The sequence below is a fragment of the Sciurus carolinensis genome, chromosome 18, assembly GCF_902686445.1.
Source record: "Sciurus carolinensis chromosome 18, mSciCar1.2, whole genome shotgun sequence".
Classification (NCBI taxonomy): domain Eukaryota; kingdom Metazoa; phylum Chordata; class Mammalia; order Rodentia; family Sciuridae; genus Sciurus; species Sciurus carolinensis.
The window spans coordinates 39,845,586-39,865,784 of NC_062230.1; the positions used below are offsets into that span (position 1 = coordinate 39,845,586).

Here is a 20,199-nt window from a genome sequence, read left to right on the forward strand (position 1 = left end):
ACCCACGCACCACCAAGGTGCCGCCAGGGCTGGCAGGAGCCCCTGGGTTGCTGGCCAGGCACACAGGTCTAGAGGATGGCCTGGGCGGGGGGGACCACCAGCAGTACCTGTGAAGGCAGTACCACTGCCCCAACGTCACAAGCTGTTTTCATGTTTTATTGTAAAGCAACAAAAACAACGTATTTACATTCCCCATCTGATGTGAACACCTGAAACTCTGGGCCGTCTTCTCTACCAGGTCAGGCAGTCATGGGCACTCAGGTCCTCACCCTTGCCCCTTTCCCAACCCAGCTGGGACCCCACAGGCCCCATGCTAGACGATGACCGTCTGTACCTCAAGCTGGCCCTCTGGGGAGGCAATGACCAGCTCGCCTGCATGCTCAAGAATCTCAATGTCCTCTGATGACACCATTGTTACAGTGGCCTGCTCAGTTCCGTTTGCACCTGTACGAGCCGCAAGCACAGTACCCTCACTGATGGCTGAGGCCAGCGTCATGGCCACCTGCTCTGTCAGGCTCTCGGGGGTGGCGATGGTGATGGTATCTGCAGCAGCTGCCTCTGGGCCCAGTCCCGCCTCCTGGTCCATGGTCACATTCTGCACGATGATCTGGTGCCCGGCACTGGCCTGGTGCACGATCTGCTGCACTACCTTCATGATGTGGCTGTCCACCTGCAGAGCCACAGCTCAGCCCAAGGGTGCTCAAGGAGCCAGGTTGCCCTCCCACTCCTTGCCAAGCCCCTCACCTCTGTCTGGGTGCCCTCAATGATCTCTGTGGCTTCAGTGGTCTCTGCGTCATCTGCAGTGGCCTGCGCAGAATGTCTGAGATCAGCCTGGGCTGCCCCAGGGCCATCCCCGCCCCACCAGCCCCAGCACACACCTCAATGATGTACTCCTGGGTATCAGCCACCACAGATGAGAACTCTACCAGCACTGTGTGGGGGTCCTCCGCCAGCACCGTGGCAGCTGCCGAGGGGCTCTCCTCCGACACCAGCAACTCCTCCACCTCCAGAAGGCAGCCCCCTGCCAGCGGGGGAGCTCAGTCAGGGCTGGGCGACGCCCCAGCTTCATCTCCTCCCACCACCTGCCAGCCCAGACCTTTGGTGCGCAGGTGCCGGTTAAGTGTGCCGTGCTCGGCAAAACCACGGCCACACTTGTAGCATTTGAAGGGCTTCTCGCCTGTGTGGTGCCGCACATGCCGCACCAGCGAGCCCTTCTCCCGGAAGCCTCGGCTGCAGAACTGGCACACATGTGGCTTCTCCTCCAAATGTGTTCGGAAGTGCACCTGCTGGGCATTCTGCAAAGACCACTCCGTGCCAGCCTGACCTTGGCCACAAGAAGCCCGGGTTCTCCCCACCCACCCCCAGACCTGAGCAGCCAACTGAGCAGGCTGCAGTAGGGAGGGAGATGGGGCAGGGATCAAGGGGCCGAGGATGGGGTCAGGCATGAGGATCCTGGGGCCAAAGCCCACCTTTGTCTTGTAGCGCTTGCCACACTGGGGACAAGGGAAGGGTCGCTCGTCTGAATGGACGCGCCGGTGGCCCCGCACGTGGGCGATGGTCTTGTAGAGCTTCCCGCAGTCCCCACAGCGGAAGCGGCGCTCGTGCACATGCACCTCCTGGTGCTTCTTGAGCAGGTAGGCCTTGGGGAAGGCCTTACCACACTGCGCACAGGCGAATGGCCTCGGCCCTGAGGGCCACAGTAGTGTCAGGCCAGGCCAGCTACCCACAGCCCACCTGGCCACTGTCCATGGACCCACCCACCCTCCTGCCACCCACCTGCATGGCCTCTCTTGTGGGCCTCCAGGGTGGCTGCTGTTGGGAAGGTCTCACTGCACTGAGGGCAGGGGTGGGTCTTGGGCACAGTGGAAGCCTCACTGGTCACCTGCTAGAGAATCACAGGCAGGCGTCTTAACACCCACTGCACACTCTGCCCCTGCAGTTCCAAAGGCAAGGCCCAGGGCCCCATCCTGGCAGCCTCCCTCCCAGCCCCAGGGAAGGCGGTGAACATAGCAGTGGACAGTCACCGCAGAAAGCAATGCTGCTTTATGCCCCAGGCAGCACAAGGAGGCACCAGTGTCCTACCCCCAAAGGAGCATGCCAACAGCACAGACACCTACTGTCTCCATCGGCTCCACTTCCAGCAATGGCAATTCCGGGGATTTATCTCCCAGGGCCTGTGGACTAGACCCAGAGGTGGCAGCTGCTTCCAGGGTACCCTCCTCCCCAGCTACCCTCTCAAGAACGATGCCAGAATTCTGCATGGCCTGGTGCAGCAGGTTTTCACGACTGCCCTCACGAGAACAGGAAAGCTCTTCAGGGCCTGGGGGCTTCAGGGAGGTAGACGGAAAGAGGCTCAGCACACAGCCCAGCACACAGCACCCACCCTCCCACCCCACAGGGCAGAACCATGCCAGGCCCAGGGCTCCCAAGGTCCTGTGTGCACTCCCAGCTGCCTTTCCTCACAGGACCAAGCCCAGTCCTCCCCGTCCTGCCCTGACCCCCAGGTCACTTTCCTTCTCCCCTCAGTGCCTTCCCATATGCTATTTGCTAAGGAGCTTTCCTGACTCCCCTGCCACCAGACAGCTCCAAGGGGTACTCCCAAACCTCCTGCTCCTGCTGGATGGAGCTAGTGCCCGAAAAGGCCTGGCACTGAGCAGGCAGAGGGCATGTGGCCCTGCAGGGCTCCCTGAGCCAGCCCCTACCTCTGGAGCCAAAGCTTTCATGCCCAGGGGCAGCTCTTGCATCTGGACATGGACTTCATGGATGACGGTGCCCTTGGCATCTGTCACCAGATGAATCACGGGCGATGTCTCCATGGATTCGCCTGTCACTGATGATGATGTAACCGTCCCCACGGTAGAAGTGCCTGACCCTTTAAGACAGAATTAAGGGAGTCCTTGAAGAACACCCGCCAGTGGCACCTGGGCCAGCAGCGAAGGCCAGGAACAGCAGCTCCAGGCACCCAGGCAGCCTCCCACCACGTTCACCTGCAGGCACGTCCTCTTTGCCCACAACCACGTCCTTGTTCATGCTGAAGCGGATTTTCTCAGTGCACGGAGTGAGAGACTTGAGGTGACGGGTCAGCGCGCCCGATTCCCGAAAGCTCTTCCCACACTTGGTGCACTTGTAGGGGCGCTCATCTGTGGAGAGAATGGAGTCAGCCCTGGGGCAATGATGACCTGTGACAAGGGTAAGGTGGGCCCGGAACCCCTGCCACTTTGCCAGGGAGCTGGGCACACAGGGCCAGGCCCCGGGCTGCTCACCGGTGTGCCGGCGGTGGTGCCGGATGAGCGAGCCCTTGGTTCGAAAGGAGGCCCCGCAGAGCTTGCACTCGTGGTCCTTGCGGCTGCTGTGGGTGACCATGTGGGCCTTGAGGATGCTGCCCTGCAGGGGAGGGGCAGCAAGGCTCAGGCACCTCCCCAGACAGGAGCAGGCAGGAGGCCTGGCCGGCCCGTGGCCCCAGGGGCTCACCGTTTTGAAGGTCTTGTGACACAGCATGCACACGTAGCGGCCTTCCTTGTTCACCAGCAGCTTGACTTGGGCCTGCTCGCCCTCCCCAGCAAGCCTGAGCCCCTGATGGTTGGGGCTGCCTGGGGCCTCAGCCATCTCGTTGTTCCCTGGCTCTGCCTCAGCAGCCACAATGACCTCTTTGATGTGCCCACTGCCTAAGGAGAGGCAGGTCAGCATAAGCCTTGGGCTGCACCACAGGCCCTGCCTGCAAGGATTCCTACAGAGGGAGACTTCTAAGTGCCCAGGAACTGTCCAGACCATCCCTGCCTCTGGCATGGGAACTGCTGCTCTGGGCAAAGCCCCAGAGCCAGCCCACACTGAGGAAAACCAACAGAGGCCCCAAGAGACCAACAGCCCCAAGGGAGCCGCTCAGCCTGAGGTGACAAGGTGGAGACATCCCCTCCAACTCCATGAAACTGCCTGGAGGAGATCCAGCACTCCCAAATGCACCTGGTAGACAGACCCACCACTAACACAGATGCCGCTTCTCCTAAGCCAAGGAGCAGGGCGTGAGTCGTGGCAACAGGGTGCCTGGCCACAGACAGGATAGACCAGCCCAGCTCCCTGCACCCATTCCACTAACTGCACCAAGTCCACTGAGGCAAGAGATGTCTTTTCGGCTCACTCCCTGGCAGGGCTGCTGGTGGATGGGCAGACAGGCCCAGTTGGAGCCCTGTCCCACAAGCTGGGGATACCAGGACTGGAAGGATGTGAATACTTCCCAGATATCTGGGATAGCCCAAAGAAAGGAAGCTGGAGCTGGGCACAATGGCTGTGCCTGTGATCCCAGCAACTCAAGAGGCTGAGGCAAGAGGATGGAAAGTTTGAGGCCAGCCTCAGCAACTTAATGAGATCCAGTCTTAAAAAAATAAAAAGAGCTGGGGAGATAGCTCAGCCGGTAGAGTGCTTGCCTCCTAAGCCCAAAGGCCCTGAGTTCGATCCCCAGAACCACACACACACACACACACAAAAAGAGTTGGGATATAGCTCAGTGGTAGAACATTCTGTTCTGGGTTCAATCTCCAGCAATACACACACACACACACACACACACACACACACACACACAAAGAAAAAGAAGAGAAAATTTAAAAAAAGTAAGGAAGTTGGGTTTCTGCACTTGTCATGGAGTGCTAAGGAGATCTGACAATCTGCAAAGTTAGGTCATCAACATGCTTCCCATTTTCTGTTTGTAAAAGTGACAAGTGGGAAATATAGCTGTGAAGATGCTTCTTAGAAACCATCTCTGTCCAGCTGGCACCTTGTTTTGACAAGTCATTCTCTCGAAACAGAATAAAAACACCATGACTCAGAAACAATTAAGGGCATCTCTTGCCCATCCCCTGGCTGACACATTCAACGCCCCAGGAGTATCTTCACAGAGGACAGAGACCTGATGGGCAAGGAATGAGGGGAGCCACGGCTGCAACAGCCCAAGAGGAAACCAGTTTGTGTCCAAGGCAGTAGCAGAAGGGGTTGCCACCCCTCAGTCCTTGCTGACCACATCCTGCACCCACAAGGACTGAGCCCAACACAGCAAATCTCCCTCACTGCCCTCTCTCTACCCATAGAAATGCTGGTAGCCCTTGGCTCCTGCCTACCCAGGAGGCCTGCAAAGGGGGAAATTTTCAAGTGTGCAAGAGACAGGTGTGCCCAGAGAGGGACCCCTGAAGTACAAGCAGTGGCTGCCATCCCAAGCAAAGGCTGAGAACCACTGGAGGCCACAGGTAGGTGGAAAGGGCCTGACTGGCCAAAGGCCTAGAGCCTGGATGTGCTGCTGGAACGCAGGGAACTTGTTTTCCAAAATAACACCACCTACCTCAGAAACTAAACTCTGCACCAGGCCAGAGCACAGCCCCACCCCCACCCGACACAGAACACTCCTAAGCCTGAGTGGTAATAAGTGTCTCTGTTTTGGGAACATCGGAAGAAAGGTGGTGTAGAGACCAGGACAGATGTCCCAGCCTCCTCCCTGGGGAGGCCAGCCTGTTCAGAGGCTCCCCTTCCCAAGCCAAAGGCTGGTGTCCACCGTACAGTCTCTTCTTCCTGCCCCAGCCAGTCCCCAGTGCTTCCCAAAGCCAAGTCCTACCTGTTTCCCAAACCCACTTCCTGTCCAGCTGCCCGCTCACCCACCTGCCTTGGCCCCTGCCCAGCAGTAACTCCAAGTAACAACAGTTCCCTCCCAACTTCCCACCACATCAGGCCCAGCCTGGCTGCCCTCTCCTGGCATCTGCACACCCAGTTACTCATCCCACCTCAAAAACAGCTCCTGGCTCCTCCCCCTATCCAGGCCTGGGCTGCCCTTTGAAAGTCCCCCCCCCCCCCCCCCCCCCCCGCACACTCAGTGGTCCCAAATTAATGAGCACTTAACCCAACCAGACCTCTCAACACCCCCACTCCCACTCCAAATCAGCAAGGCATTTAAATTTAAAATGCATTCTTCAAAGAGGCTCAGCATTATATGCTTGTAAAAGCCCTGTGAGACCATGCTGATGAAAGCACTTGGGAAGGTCAAGGTCAGGGAGCAAGTCTCGGCCAGCTGCAGCAGCACCTGCACCACCCCACACCTACCCTCCAAAGCCAACTGCTGGGGTGGGTGGGCCATGCAGGGGTACACCAGCTGGGTGCTGCCTGGGGGCAGGAAGCAGGGGGTGGCTGAGAAGTGGGGAAGACTCTAGGAGGTCAGGGCAGAGACAGCCCGGGAAAACATGAAGAGAGAAACCAGCTCATGTGCAAGCTACTACAGATGCAGCAAGGAATGCCCTGGTGCCCTCCTGGCAGAGACTGGCATCTGATACACCTTCCTCCTGGAGGCCTTGCCTGGGGGGCTCACCCCAGGCCTCTGCCCTCCACGGCTAGGCCTGCTCTCAGGAGAGCAGAAATACAGACAGCTATCAGACAGGCGACACCTTAGTGCCCAGAGAGCTGCACACAGGCAGCTGGCTTACCAACAAGGTCAGGGGCGTGGCCGATATCTGCTGCTAGAGAGGCCGCCTCCACCACAATGTGGGCCACGGTGATGGGCTCTTCCGGGCCTGCTGCTGCCGGCACCACCTATTAATAGGGGACAGGGGACAGAGGGGATGCATTTGGGGGCTCAAGAATTCCGAGGGAAAGGCCTGGGCTCCCTGGGAGTAAAGATGTGGAGAAGCAGGTTTGAGGCGACAGACTTGGTCCCATCCTCTTCCCCCAGAGGCCCACAGCTGCAAGCCCAGCTCCCAGCTGGGTCCCTACAACCCAGCCTGGAGGGTCAGCCCTTTACTCTAAGCCCTGGGTCACCATGGCCTGGACAAGGAGCACTGAGCATCCGCAGGGAAACACTAGCAACAGCAGCAGGAAGCTGGGCTGTGGGCAGGAACGGAGGTGCAGCACCCATGCTCACAGACCCAGCCAAGTGGTCAGAGGAAAGGGGCCTGGAGCTGAGGGCCTTTCTGGAGAAGAGGGCATTTTGAAGAGGGGACAGAGGGTAAAGAGAACAGGGTCTGACTGAGACCACCCTGTTCCAAAGTCATCTGAACCAATCTCCATTGGTGGCCTGAGGTCACTGACTCCTCCCTGAGCCTCCTTTCTTGACTCTGTTCCATGAGGATGACAAGCATTCCCCCTACTGAGTAGGGGTGCTATGGAAGTTGGTTAAGACCAGGTACGGCTCCAGCACACCATGGGGACTCAACAAAGTGCACTACTTTTATGACAAGGTGGCAAGCCCCACAGGACCCTGCTTGGTTTGTGGGATTCTCAGAAATTATGTACGTAAGACAGGAGGCAAGCCAAAAAAGCTAAAAGCCACTGTGATACTGAGCTACTATTGTGGGATTCTCAGGGACAGGACACTGGGGCTTTCAGCAGGAAGCAGCATTTACTAGTGCCAATATTGGCCCAGATTCGTATCCAAAGGCTGAGTCTGAGGGCAGTGGGATGTTGCCTTCTAGACCACAAGTCCCTGGTTACACGTCAGCCCCTTTGCCTCCTCTATAGGGTAACATACATTCTGACTGGGTATTCTACAGACTTGCAACACAGCTGCTCATGCACAGTTAGAGTGTGCCACCTGGTCCCTTTGCTCTGGGGGCACATGTGTACATAGCTACTAAGTGCATCATATCACTTCTCTCTGTTCTGGGAGAGCCCTTACCACATTCCCCCTTTAATGCTCAGCTACCTTCAGGATCAAAGAGCATCATCTTGATTCAATTACCTATATTTCTATAGCATCATAATGTGTGTGGTCAATTTCCTTTCAACCACTGCCTCCATGAGAATGGAGACCGATCTCATAACCAAGTGGAGCAGGCAAGGCAGGAGCAGGCAGACCCCAGCATCAAAACTGCAACACTAAGGAGTTTTGATACCCCCAAATTTGAAACCCATCCTCCAAATAATTCCCTGAGATTCCAACTTTTCCAGGTCTGGACATGGACATGGGTAATCTTTCTCATACAATCCCTGGTTTCTTCTATGACCTTGCCTTCATCATCTATTTGTAAACAGCAGTTGCTTAGATTAAATTTCCCACACACTCCACCTTCAGAAGCAAGTAGTCTAGGGCTAAGTAGTTTTGATAAATAGCATTATGCATTTTAGTACTTTGTTTGTTTTGGTCAGTAAGTTGAGGGCTCTTGCAGTTTCATTAATTATCATTCAACAGTCTACAGCTTGATAATAATGTTTAACACATAGATGGGAGTACAGGTGGCGGGGCCATAATGGTGAATTACCCGTACAGGGGGCCACTCATCATCTTTCCAGTTACCAATTGCCAGGGTTTGTCACTCACTTTGGGCTCCTCAGTCTTCATTTACAGGGACCTCCCAATCACTCCCCTCTGGCTAATAGAAGGAGGAAAAAGGAGGGGTGAACTGTCCCCAGTACACAAGATCCGGACCAGAATTGGGGTAGTTTGGCATAGACAGACCTTCCACATATCCAGTATAGTCCACCTGGGGTTGCTATTCAATTTATACGGCTATTCCAGGCCTGCATGAGGTTAGAGAAATTTGACAGGGGGTGGGGATTTGGTTCTATGTGATTTGAGGATCCCCATCACTGGTTTTTTGGGTAGTTATATTATAGAATTTTGCACCCAGACCATGTTAAAGGCCCAGTTGAAATGTTAACTGGCAAGGTGCTATTTCCCAGTAACTGAGGTTTTCAGGAACCAAACACCAGTAGTTGAATGAGGATAGGGCTCATGAAGGTCCAGCTCTCTAGCCTCCCATGGTGACTGATCCCCCATGTTAGTTCCTCCACACACTAACAAGAAGAGACACCCAGAGATAGAACTATCGTTTCTGCTGAGGTTAGGAACAGGTTTCTGGTTGTAGGGGAGATGGGGAATTCAGTCTTCATCTCTCCAGGAAAGGAATGAAAAACTTGTTGGGAGGGACTCAAGTGGAAGTGACTTTTTATCTTGGGGGCGGGGTTTATCGGGGATATTGAACCTAGGGGTGCTTAACCTACTAAGCTACATCCCCAGTCCTTTTTTGTATTTTATTTAGAAAAAGGGTCTCGCTGAGTTGCTAAGGGCCTAAGTTGCTGAAGCTGCTTTGAACTCACAATTCTCCTGCCTCAGCTTCCCAAACCGCTGGGATTATAAGCATGTGCACCAGTGTACCCAGCTGAGTTGTGACCTTTTGATGTGCATTGGAGACCAGGGGTCTATGTCCCACTCATATATTTTGTGGCCAATTTTCCATCTTTAATCCCCTGGGTCAAGGACAGTAAGATCAACATGGTCACAGGCACCTGAACTGCAACTGGGCATGGCACCAGCCTTTGGGAGGAGCGCGGCATTACATTTACCCTGCCAGGTAGCCCATGAGACAGCTCCAGGAGGGGCAGCAGCCATCATTACCAGTGTATTCAGGTTGAGTTGAGGGTTGCTCACATATATTTACCATCAAGCCTTGTAATCCCATTCCCAAGACAGCCCTCCACAAACCTCTGTAGACCAGTACTGATCTATGACTTCACACATGTCAAAGGGACTGACCCTGGCTGCTTGGGGTCGATAATTTGGGAGCTGTTAATTATTTGACCCATATTGTCGCTGCTTTGGACTTCTAGCGTAGGCCTGTGACAACGCCTCGCCTGATGAAACATATGAAGGCTTGGGTCACAGGAGGAAGGGCTGAAGTCCACAAATGAGAGCCAGATCAGACACAGCCAACAACAAATCATCCTATCGATAGGAGGTAAAGACTGCTAAGACATGGCTGGGGTGTGGCTCAGTGGTAGAGCACTTGCCTAGCATGTGTGAGGCACTGGGTTTAATTCTCAGCACCACACACAAATGAATAAAATAAAGGCCTATCAACATCTAAACTAATAAAAGTGTTTTCAAATGACTGCTAATAGAGACTTTTCAGTCCACTGCCAGTTGGCCAGAAGAGGCCTCTGTTAATCCTGCTGCGAAAGTTAAAGCTAAGACCACAGCAACAGAGATGGACAAGGGACAACAGTACCAAATCATTAAAGCAAGGAGGCCAATACAGGAAATAAGAATAGTCTGTTTATCCTGGTAAGTGGTCAATTCCTCAAGCTTCTGCCTTGCACTGATAAGTCGGTTAGGTCCCAGGGTGACTAAAGCAGGGCTGTGGTCTGCGGGGCTCTCTCGTGATGCAGCTTGCTTGTTTCAGAAGGTCAATGTGCATGGTACAGCTGGACTGAGAATACTCCCAGTCCAAAGAAGCTGATTTCATTCTGCTGTAGTGAATCCAGGGGATCATCTCAGTCATCTTCACTGGTCCCAGTAGGTGGGTTTCCTGACACAGATTGTTGAGTTTTAACTTTAGAATTCAGTTCATTTGCCCCACCTTCCCAGAGCTCTGGGAACAGTATGTAACTTCCATGTGATCATCAACCACTTTGCCACCAATTGTACCACCTCAGCAACAAACATCAGTCATTTTCCAATCCCAGGTGATTGAGATTCCAAACCAAGGAATGATTTCCTTTGGGAGAAATCGGGCCACTTCATGTGCCTTCTATTTGGGAGTAGGAAAGGCCTCTATCCAGCCTGAGAAAGTACACACAAAGACTAGCAAATACTCATAGCCTCAGACCTGGGGGAGCTCAGTGAAGTCCACAGTTGTGTCTTCAAATGGGGCCCCTCCAATGCTTTGCACCCCAGGAAAGAAGTTAGGTCCAGGCACAGGTTTCGCACTGTTCGCACACCGCTGAGGTTATGCTGGAAAGCCAGGGAATATAGAAATGTTGACCCAATGTAGCCTTGAGAGCCATCTGGCCACAGTGGGTCTTCCGGTAGAACTGCTTGATAAAGGTTGGGGCTAGGGTCTCAGGAATTGCTATTCAGTCATCTCCAAATCTTCATCATCTACCCAGGAGGCAACTCCCATTTTCAGTTTCTAAATCAGGTGTTCTCATGTAAGTGACTAGGGTCCCATTTTGCCAATGGACTAGGGAACAGGGCAGCAGCTGGAGCCAGTGGTTCTGTTGCCTTCTTGGAAGTCATGAACTTTGCCTTTCAGTCTGCTTCATGATTTCCCTGAGCAACTGTGACTTTCCTCTTTGATGTCCCTGAAAATGCCATGGCTGCCACCTTTTTAGGAGTCTATTTAGCATCTAAGAGTTCAAGGATTCCTTTGCCATACTTTATGTCCTTCCCTCGTGAGTTGATTAGGCCCTTTTCTTCATACAAAACTCCATGTATGTGGAGGGTGGTGACGGCGCATTTCGAGTCTGTGTATATATTGACATGTATCCCTGCTGCCAGTTGAAGGGCTCAGGTTCCTTTTGGCAGAGGTTTTGCCTCAACAGTGGGATTTAGATTCATCACGGAGTACCCAGCAAGGTGATCTCCCTCTTCCACAAAACTGCTACTATCAATGACGCACTCAGCATCAGGATCTTTGAGAGGCTGGTCTGTTAAGTCCGGTCCACTGGCAAGTACCTTGTCCATGACTTCAATGCAGTCATGATCTGATTGAACTGGTCCAACAAGCAGTAGGGTCACGGGGTTTAAGGTCCTCACTACTTCTAGGTAGATGTGCGGATTTTTACATAGCATTCCCCGATATCTGACCATCCAGGCATCAGCCAGCCAATATTGTCTCTTAATTTCCATTTATGTCAGCACTGAGTGTGGCACTCAAATACGTAATTCTTGTCCCATACTCAGTTTGTCTGCCTCTGATGCTAAGAGGGCCATGGTCACAAGCACTTTTAGGCAGGGTGGCCAGCCTCAGGCAACAGAGTAAAGTTATTTAGAGAGGTATGCCCCTGGACAATGCCATGACCCCAACATCTGGGTCAGGACACCCACTGTAACACCAGTACACTCGTGCACATACAAGAAAGCTCACACACATCTGGGAGTCCCAAGCTGGGTGCATTGGTGAGGGCCCGCTTGATTTCCTCAAAGGCCTTTCATTGGGCAAGTTCCATAACAAAGGTGTGCGCTCTCCCACCTTTGTGGCCTCATAAAGGGGTTTTGCAAAGATGGAGCAGTTAGGTATCCAGATTCTATAGAAACCTGCAGCCCTGAGGAACTCCCAAACCTGGAATCCAGTTGACAGAATCAGGACTGAGCAGATGGCCTGTTTTCTCTCCAGGCTGAGTTGCTGTTTTCCTTGGGATAGGTTAAAACCGAGGTACTTTATTTTTTTCTTGAAAGACTTGGGTCTTTTTCCCTGATACCTTGTAGCCAGCTTCCCACAGGAGGGTGAGGAAACAATCCTCTGGTGTCTGTCTAGGCAGCAGCAGGTTGTCCACATACTGGTGTGTATAGCTATGATTTGTCTGGTGGGAAGACTTTTAAAACAGAGGCTAACACAGTGCCAAAAATTTGTGAGGCAGTCTAGTCCATGTCAGCTGGGGTTGGTTTCCATTCTCAAGATATTCCCACTGAAAGGTGATACTGGTTGACTCAGAGGGGTCACAGAAGAAGGCAGACTTGAGGCCCAGGCATGTGGAGAAGGCAGCTTCATAGGGATGAGGCCCAGAAGGGTGCAGAGGTTAGGGACAGCTGCATGTAGTGTAATGGTGTCCTGGTTTACTGCTCATAGGTCCTGAACCAGCTGACAGTCATCTGTTCCTGGCTTCTGGACTGGCAGAAGAGGTATGTTCCAGGACAACTGGCAGAGTTGGAGGATTCCATACTTTAGAAGTCTCTCCAGTTGCCTCTGGATCCCAATTTGTGCCTTGCAAGGAATTAAATATTATTTTGGCAGATGAGCCCAGCCCCTAGCTTTAGTTCTACTATGGGAGGTACTGTTCAGGCCAGTCCAGAAGGACTGTCTTCAGCCCACACCCCGGGCACTCTGAAAGGAAGTTCAGGTCCTGTTGAGGTCTTTCTATGAGAATGTAGAGGCACCACTCTTCTCCTGGGGCACATGAGAGTCAAGATCTTCACTTCTGGCTTTCCTAGAGTCAGGGCAGCTTGGTCATGAGAGTTGAAAGTTATCTGGGCCTGCACTTTTCCCAATAGGTCCTGACCCATTAAAGCCACAGGACAGTCAGGAAGCTATAGGAATTTGTGAATGACTTCATGGCCACCTAAACTGTACCAACATGGTAGTAAGAAGCAACAATGAGTTTGGCTACCTATGGCTCCCACAATAGTGGTTTGTCTCAGGTTGATCACCATGGAATATTTTGCCCTGGAATCAACCATGAAGCCCATGATCATTCGGACCACAGGTTCCTGGGGGTCTAACAAAATGGAGCCCAGTCTGTCCTACTTCCTCACAGTTTACCATGGCAGCCAATTCAACAAAATCATCCTCAAGGGCTTCATATGGTCACCATGGTGATGGTACCATCCTTGAACCACTTGGCCTCTCTCCCTTTATCCAGGGACTGGGTGATAGTCCTCTGACTGTCGGGGGCACCTGTTCTTCTAGTCACCTTGACAGAAAGGAGGACCCTGGTTTCATCCTAATCCCACCTTTGGGTAAGGTGGTTCTTCTTTTTTTTTTTTTTTTTTTTTTTTGCGGTGCTGGGGATTGAACCCAGGGCCTTGTGCTTGCAAGGCAAGCACTCTATCAATTGAGCTATATCCCCAGCCCTAGGTGGTTCTTCTTGTTGACTCCTCTGCCCTCAGCTCCAGCCCAACAGGACACCTCTCCGGGAGGGCCCTAACCATTCCACTAGGGTGGCAGGAAGCAGGTCTACCTTCTTTTTCATTTTCCAGTCTACCTCACGTTGGGCTTCTTGGTCTTGGTTGATAAATACTTTAGTCACAACCTGCAGTAGCTGGTTGGCATTCATTCCAGTGAAGCTCTCTAATTTCTACAGCTTATGTCAGATGTCTCCCTGGGCCTGACCAACAAAGGCTGCATCAACCTTAGCTAACTTTCATCTGCTTCTGAGTTGAAGGGGATGTAAAACAGAACACTTCACACAGCCTTTCACAGGACTGACTTGGGCTCTCTTCAGGTCCCTGGAGCACCCCTGAGGTCTTGCTCATGCTCATGTTCAGGGCCTTCCTCCCTCCTTCCTTCACACAGCCTAAAAGAGCCTCTTGATAATGCAAAGCATCTGAAATCCCAGGTCATCATCAGGGGTCTTCCTCAGAGGAACTGGCTCAGAACATAAGCCTGGGCCTTCATGCTTCCTGCTGGAGTGTGTTCCTCCAACCACTTTAACATGGCCTGGGCAATTTGGTGGCTTTCTTCAGTGTTAAACAGTCCCGAGTAAATGGTGACAATCACTTCAAGTGGGCTTGTGGGTCTGAATGGACTCCGTTAAATCAATCATCGTCTGAGATTTCTCAGTGAAGGAGAGGGTTTTTCCAATTCAGGAGATCAGTGGAAGTAAAAGGCTGATATACGAAGATGTGTTGACCCCCATATACCTGACCATCTTGACCGTAGTAGATGGGTCCCTGGGTTTCTCTCAGTGGCATCTGTAGGGCACCTCATTGTCTACAGGGAGGGGCACTGCCAATAGGGTCCTACTGGCACTTCCCAGCCAGAGTATGGGTTTAAGATTGGTGGCTCTGGGGTGGCTATGGTCAGGGGCACTTTGGGTGGCCTCATGGGGGGGTGGCCTCATGGTTGTGAGCCACCTCTGGGAGGGCTCCAGCTGCAGTAGGTAAGGAGGGTGCAGGCAGTAGTGGAGAATACAGTGGTGCATAAGGCAGAAGCATTTTTGAAGGAACCGTCACCAGGGCAATCATAATTTTACAGTTCCTTTAGCAAGCCTTCAGCCAATGTGGCCGAGAGAGGACAATGTCTTGGTCAGGGTGGACTGGGTCCCTACAATGACCCTAAACACCTGATAACTACTCCTTTATCTAGTAATCTCATGGAGGGCCAACTTACCCTAAACAAAGGCCAATCTATTTCACAGAAGGTCCAAAGTTGTCTTGGAGTCTCCAGAATATCCCTTTTTGAAATCTAGGGGGTAAACTTACTCTGTTTGCCACCCATTTCCTCCCCCTAAAAGATAACAGTCACCTACAAGAGAAGGGAAAAGGGTGGGAAATCACTTTGTCTCTGACCGCTCTCCTCGTGGAAGTATTCCAGGCACCTCTTAGCACTGCCAGCCCGACCCAGACCAGGCACGTAGACTTTGCAGAGGGCCTGGCAGGGTTCTAAGCCAAAAGAGGATCACCAGGGACCCGAAAATCAGTACGCCACACTTGCTGGGGCTCAGCCCATTTCATTGTCACCATTCATTCCCATTTAAGCAGTGTCTCCAATCTGCCACCTAGTTAAAGTTGCAGTTTCATCTCACACAATTGAGCTACTCAGGTAACTCTGGGAGTGATCAGATTCCCCTTCTGCCACTTAGGAGCAGGTCCACCCCTTGAACCTGGGTTTCTACTATCTGACAGGCAGTGCTCCCTGCACTGGTTCCTGGCTCCACCAGGTTCCTTTATGCTCCCGGGATCCTTGCCCTAGCATGCCAGGAAGAGTAGTCCCCTACAGATCAATCAATACACTGGAGCCAGGCAAGGTCTCCTCTCCAGGGCATCCCAGGGCTCACACCCTGGCAACAAGGGAGGTGAAATCACTATCTCCAAATCCGGGATGAGTCCCCAAGAAATGTTGTGGGATTCTTGCACAGAGAGACAGGACACCTGAGCTTTCAGCAGGAAGCAGCATTTATTAGTGCCAGCCCTGACCCAGTGGATTTGTATTCAAAGGTTGAGCCTTAAGCTCAACCCTCTGTCAGTCTCCCTGCTACACGTCAGGCCCTTTGTCTCCCCTATATGGTAACATACATTCTGATTGGGTATTCTATATTATAGTATTGCAACAGAGCTGTGACAGAGTTACAACAGAGTTGTACGTGCGCACACAGACATAGCACACACAGACTGACAGTGCCACATTGCCTAACGGAGTCATGCATGCTTACACAGTTACTGAGTGTGCCATGTCACCTTCTCTCTGTTCTGGGAGAGCCATTTCCACATGATTCCAAGAGAAAAGGGACCTGTCTCTCAGCTATACAAGCTGTTGAGAAGGCTAATACCCCAGGATACCCAGGAAGTCCCAGAGCACTACCGGGCTCTTTGTAAGCACAGCCAGGACCCTCCTTCACCCACAGCCAGATGCCTGCCTGCTGCCTAACTACATGTCAGCAGGAACCAGCTGCATAGGTCTGTCTTGGCACTCTGCCCCTTCCTATCAGGTGATCTCAGGGAGGGGAGTATGTACAGTGGCAGTGGGGTAGGGGCTCACCTCCTGGCCCAGCAGAGCAGTTGTGGCAGGGGTGGTGGGCAGAGCCTCCTGTGGGGCCCGCTGGCAGGTCTTCTGAATCTTGTGCTGAACAAAATCCTCCAAGGCAGTGAATTCCACCTGGCAGCGGCCACATCTGTGCACATCATCCTCATCTGCAATGAGTATGCTGTCAGGGACTTTGCAGGGGCAACGAGTTTCCCATCCAGCTTCCCCTCCAGCCCCAGACCAGAGTCACACAAGGATAGCATCAGAACCAGAATTCCTACCCCATCCCTCTAGAGGCTACTGAGAATATGCTTGGGGCATCCAAAGTCAGGGAACCCCAGGGTGTAGCCCCCATCCTCTGGAGGTTTGTAGAAGCAAAGCCCACACCAGAGAGAACAGTATTCTGTAGGGGTGGCTCTGACCTCACAGTTTGCAAGGATCCATTGATGCTGTCATGCCCAAGAGCTCCCTAAAGGAAAGAGGTTCTGAGGTAGAGAGACTTCCCCAAGCCAGTACAGGTCCAGAATTTAAGACAGTTGGGGCAATAGCATAGCAAGACCCTAGGTTTGATCCCCAGCACTGCAAAAAAAAAAAAAAAAAAACTGTTGGGGACTGAAAGTGCCCTTGGGCATCTTGGTGACCATCTCTCTAAGTCATTTCCTCATCTGACCTGATGCAAGTGTGTAGGGCACACTAGGGGCACAGTAGGCCAAGGTCCACCATCATCTGTTAAAAGGTCAGTCTTTGGAAAACACAGGAACTGCAGAGCCCTGCCCTGTGACCACTCTTACTTTTTGTTATTAGTGGTAGTGTTGGGGATCAAATCCAGGGATTTGCACATATTAGGCAAGTGTTCCACCACTTGGCTGCATCCCCAGCTTCTAGCCACTCTTTCTTTCCTGACTTGATGCTTCATAGGTCCCCATAGGCAGCATCCCTGCTTGGGTGGTTATGCCAAGAGTATAGCATTAAAGAGGGGCTCCACACCACAGGGCCACCACACCTGAGTCCTTCACCATCACTGTGACTATCCTAGCACCTGCAGGAGAGACTTTCTACTTACTAAATCCTTACTGTGGGACAGGAACCATACTGGGAAGTTCACCAAACTCTGTCAGCACCTTGGAAAATAGATGACTACTCCCTTACTAAAAAAAATGACTTAAGGCTCAAGGTCATGCAGCTGAACCTGAAGTTCCACCCAGATGCCCTGCTTCTGTAAGTCTTCCAGTTCCCACAAAGACACACCCAGTCCCACATCAAAGTCTAACTCAGGCCTGGTGCATGGGAGGAGCCTGGTCAATGTTTGCTGAATTAATTAGAGAATAAAGGGCCAGACCATGACTATGAGACTCCCACCACACCACCTAAAAAAGCACAGCCCTCCCAGATGGTTCATTAACAAACCAAGAGCTGAGGTGCCTACTATCCTCTTAACCTCCAACCCACTCATGAGAGTTCAACTTAGCACCAGGATATCATTCTTGGAGGAGCCTCTATGTTAGAACGCAGCCCATTTTACTGGGACAAAACCATGAACAGGCCCAGCTGGGCACAGCAACCACTAGAGGGACCCCTCTCAGGTTGGCACTGCCTCCCCTCTCCAAGCTGGAATAAGAAGAGGCAAGAAAAATATGTACAGACTATGAAACTGGTGTGAACAAAGCCAAGACCACGTTAACCTCAATATCACTAACCAATCCCTTCCCATATGATCCAATGCACCGCCTGGTGAGACAAGTGTGCAGAGTAGAAACTTAAGCTGTCACCAAAAGCTATCAGTGCCTGATGAATGAATTCTGAGCAAGCTCCAGCACTCTTCTCAGCTCTTTACACACACACTGTTATTTCTCACCATCCTCCTGTGGGATAGAACCCAGAAACTAAAGGGGCTGAGAAAAGGAGCTACACAGTCCTGCGGTCCAACCGGGTCCTTGCTAGATGGGTGACCTATTTTCACATCCCTGAACCTCTATCTTCCTCATGCTTAAAATGGAAAGAATAACACCATCGACACCTTCAAAGTTGGTTTGAGGGCGGTAAACGCTGAAGCAGAGTACGTGCGCGGAACACCTCGGAGACACCACTCCATCTTGCAGGGGAGATGGAGGCCATACTCTCCTGGGCTCTGCTGTCTGCCTCCCCCACCCGCACAGAGCCCCACCCCGCGAGCCTTCGGCCCCGCCCCAGCCAGGACCCTAAAGGCCCGCCAGGTGCGGTGGGAGGGGCGGAGGGGGGCAGGGCCCCCGACGTTTGCTCCGGTCCACTCCGGGGCACCGAGGCTTGAGTGCCTGCGAGCGCGCACTGGAGCCCTGCGGGTTGTGGCCGCCCAGCAAGGAGGCCCGTGAGGGTCGTGAGGGCTTGCGAGGCCCCGCGGGCCCGCGAGGAGGCTGGATCCAGGGAGGTCTGCGCGCCCGCAGCCGGAGCCGCCGGGCTCCACCAGCCCAGGCTGCGCCGCCCCCACCCCGGTCGCACCGGGCCCGCCCGACCCCGTTACCTTCCTCGCTGAAGGGCGCTGAGAGGCCGAGGAAGCCGCCTGGAGCCAAAGACGCCGGTGCGACCCCGCCCTCACCCGCTTCACGCCCGCCTTCGGCCCGGGCTTCTGCCGTATGAGCGGCCGTCACCCGCACTGCCATCGCGCCCTCCATGTCGCAACGCGCCGCAGGAAGATGGCGGATTTACGACCGTGTCGTCATAACAACGGGCCGCGCCGAGACTAGCGTGAGGGAACGGCGAGAGGAGGGCGGGGCGGGGCCAGAGTGAGTTTGACAGACACATGGAAGGGGCGGGGCCTTGGGTGTGGCCTGGAGTGGAGACAGGGCGGGTCTACTGGTCGAGGTGTGGCAGATTGATAGGCGGAGAGTCAGGACAAGGGGCGGTCCGCGGCTTGGGCGTGGTCTGTCCCATGGGCGTTTCCAGACTCGACGAACTGAAGGCTGCGGCGGGGCTGAGAACAAAGTGGGTCTGGGTGCGGGGTGTTGCGCCGACTTGGGAGTCAGAGAAGAGGAAGGGGCAACCCAGCTGGGCTCCAGGGCGGACGCTGCGGGAGGTCGCCCCGCCAGAATCTCAAGAGGGCCGCCACCGACTTAGGGGACTAAGGTTTCCGTGCTCACCAAACTCGGTCGCCCACAAAGGTTGTTTTAAGGCCAGTTACAGGAAAGAACCCTAGTGCGGAATGGCTCATGCTCAGCTCTACGAAGCATTTTATTTTATATATTTTTAGCTGTGGTAAATGCACATAAAATTTACCACTAGTGAGTGACATTTAGTGTACTCACGCTGTTGAGCTCACTCATTACCTTTATCTAGTGCCAGAAAAGATTTTTTTCCGAAACTGGGGTTTAAACCCAGGGCCTTGCCCATCCTACACCTCCAAACCTTTTAATTTATTATTTTTGAGAAAAAGTTGCTAAATTATCCAAGCTGATTTCAAATTTGTGAGATCTCCTGCCTCAGCCTCCCGAGTAACTGGGATTACAGGTATGTGCCACCACTAAAGGCTAGCTCCAGAAGATTTTCATTATCCCCAAAGAAAACCTGTACTCTCTGAGCAGTCATTCCCCATTCTACACGCCTCCCACCCCAGCTCTGGAAACCACCAATCTACCTGGTCTTCATTGATTTGCCTATCCTGGACCCATCGTATACATGGAATCCTACATTGTGTAACCTTCTAGGCCTTATTTCTTTCTGCTTGGGAGAGTCGTCCATTCCCAAGTCTGTGTTAGTGCTTCATTACTTCATTGTTTTCTTGAGGGGGTGGGGAAGGGCACTGGGGATTGGACCCAGAGGTGCTTAACCACTAAGCCACATCCCTAGCCATTTTTTATATTTTATTTAGAGACATGGGCTCCCTGAGTTACTAAGTGCCTCACTAAGTTGCTGAGGCTGGCCTCCAACTTGTGACCCTCCTGTCTAAGCCTTACAGCTGTGAGACACCATGCCACCCCTCATTAACCTTTTTTCCTTTTTTTTTTTTTTTTGGTACCAGGGATATTGAACCCAGAGGTGAGGTGCTTAACCACTGAACCACATTCCAAGCCCTTTTTAT

At 52.9% G+C, this 20,199-nt stretch overlaps 1 protein-coding gene across 1 annotated transcript; it reads right to left on the reverse strand.

The window, feature by feature from the left end:
* Positions 1-142: 142 nt before the first annotated feature.
* Positions 143-18,820, reverse strand: E4f1 (E4F transcription factor 1). Its single transcript, XM_047532795.1, has 14 exons — positions 18,646-18,820; positions 16,164-16,315; positions 6,459-6,564; positions 3,472-3,665; positions 3,264-3,384; positions 2,988-3,140; positions 2,703-2,872; positions 2,118-2,327; positions 1,777-1,885; positions 1,470-1,687; positions 1,097-1,295; positions 879-1,021; positions 745-807; positions 143-670 (listed from the first exon to the last, which is right to left on the reverse strand). Exons 1-14 carry the CDS (start codon positions 18,794-18,796, stop codon positions 314-316), a joined length of 2,346 nt encoding a protein of 781 aa, XP_047388751.1. The 5' UTR covers positions 18,797-18,820; the 3' UTR covers positions 143-313.
* Between the last annotated feature and the right edge of the window lie 1,379 nt (positions 18,821-20,199).

Bases quoted from the DNA above. Each gene is read 5' to 3' on its own strand.
- E4f1 (XM_047532795.1), bottom strand. From the start codon at position 18,796: ATGGAGGGCGCGATGGCAGTGCGGGTGACGGCCGCTCATACGGCAGAA. The intron at 16,316-18,645 runs GTAACGGGGTCG...TACTCATTGCAG, and splicing joins AGCGCCCTTCAGCGAGGAAG to ATGAGGATGATGTGCACAGA. The intron at 3,141-3,263 runs GTGAGCAGCCCG...TTCTCTCCACAG, and splicing joins GCACCACCGCCGGCACACCG to ATGAGCGCCCCTACAAGTGC.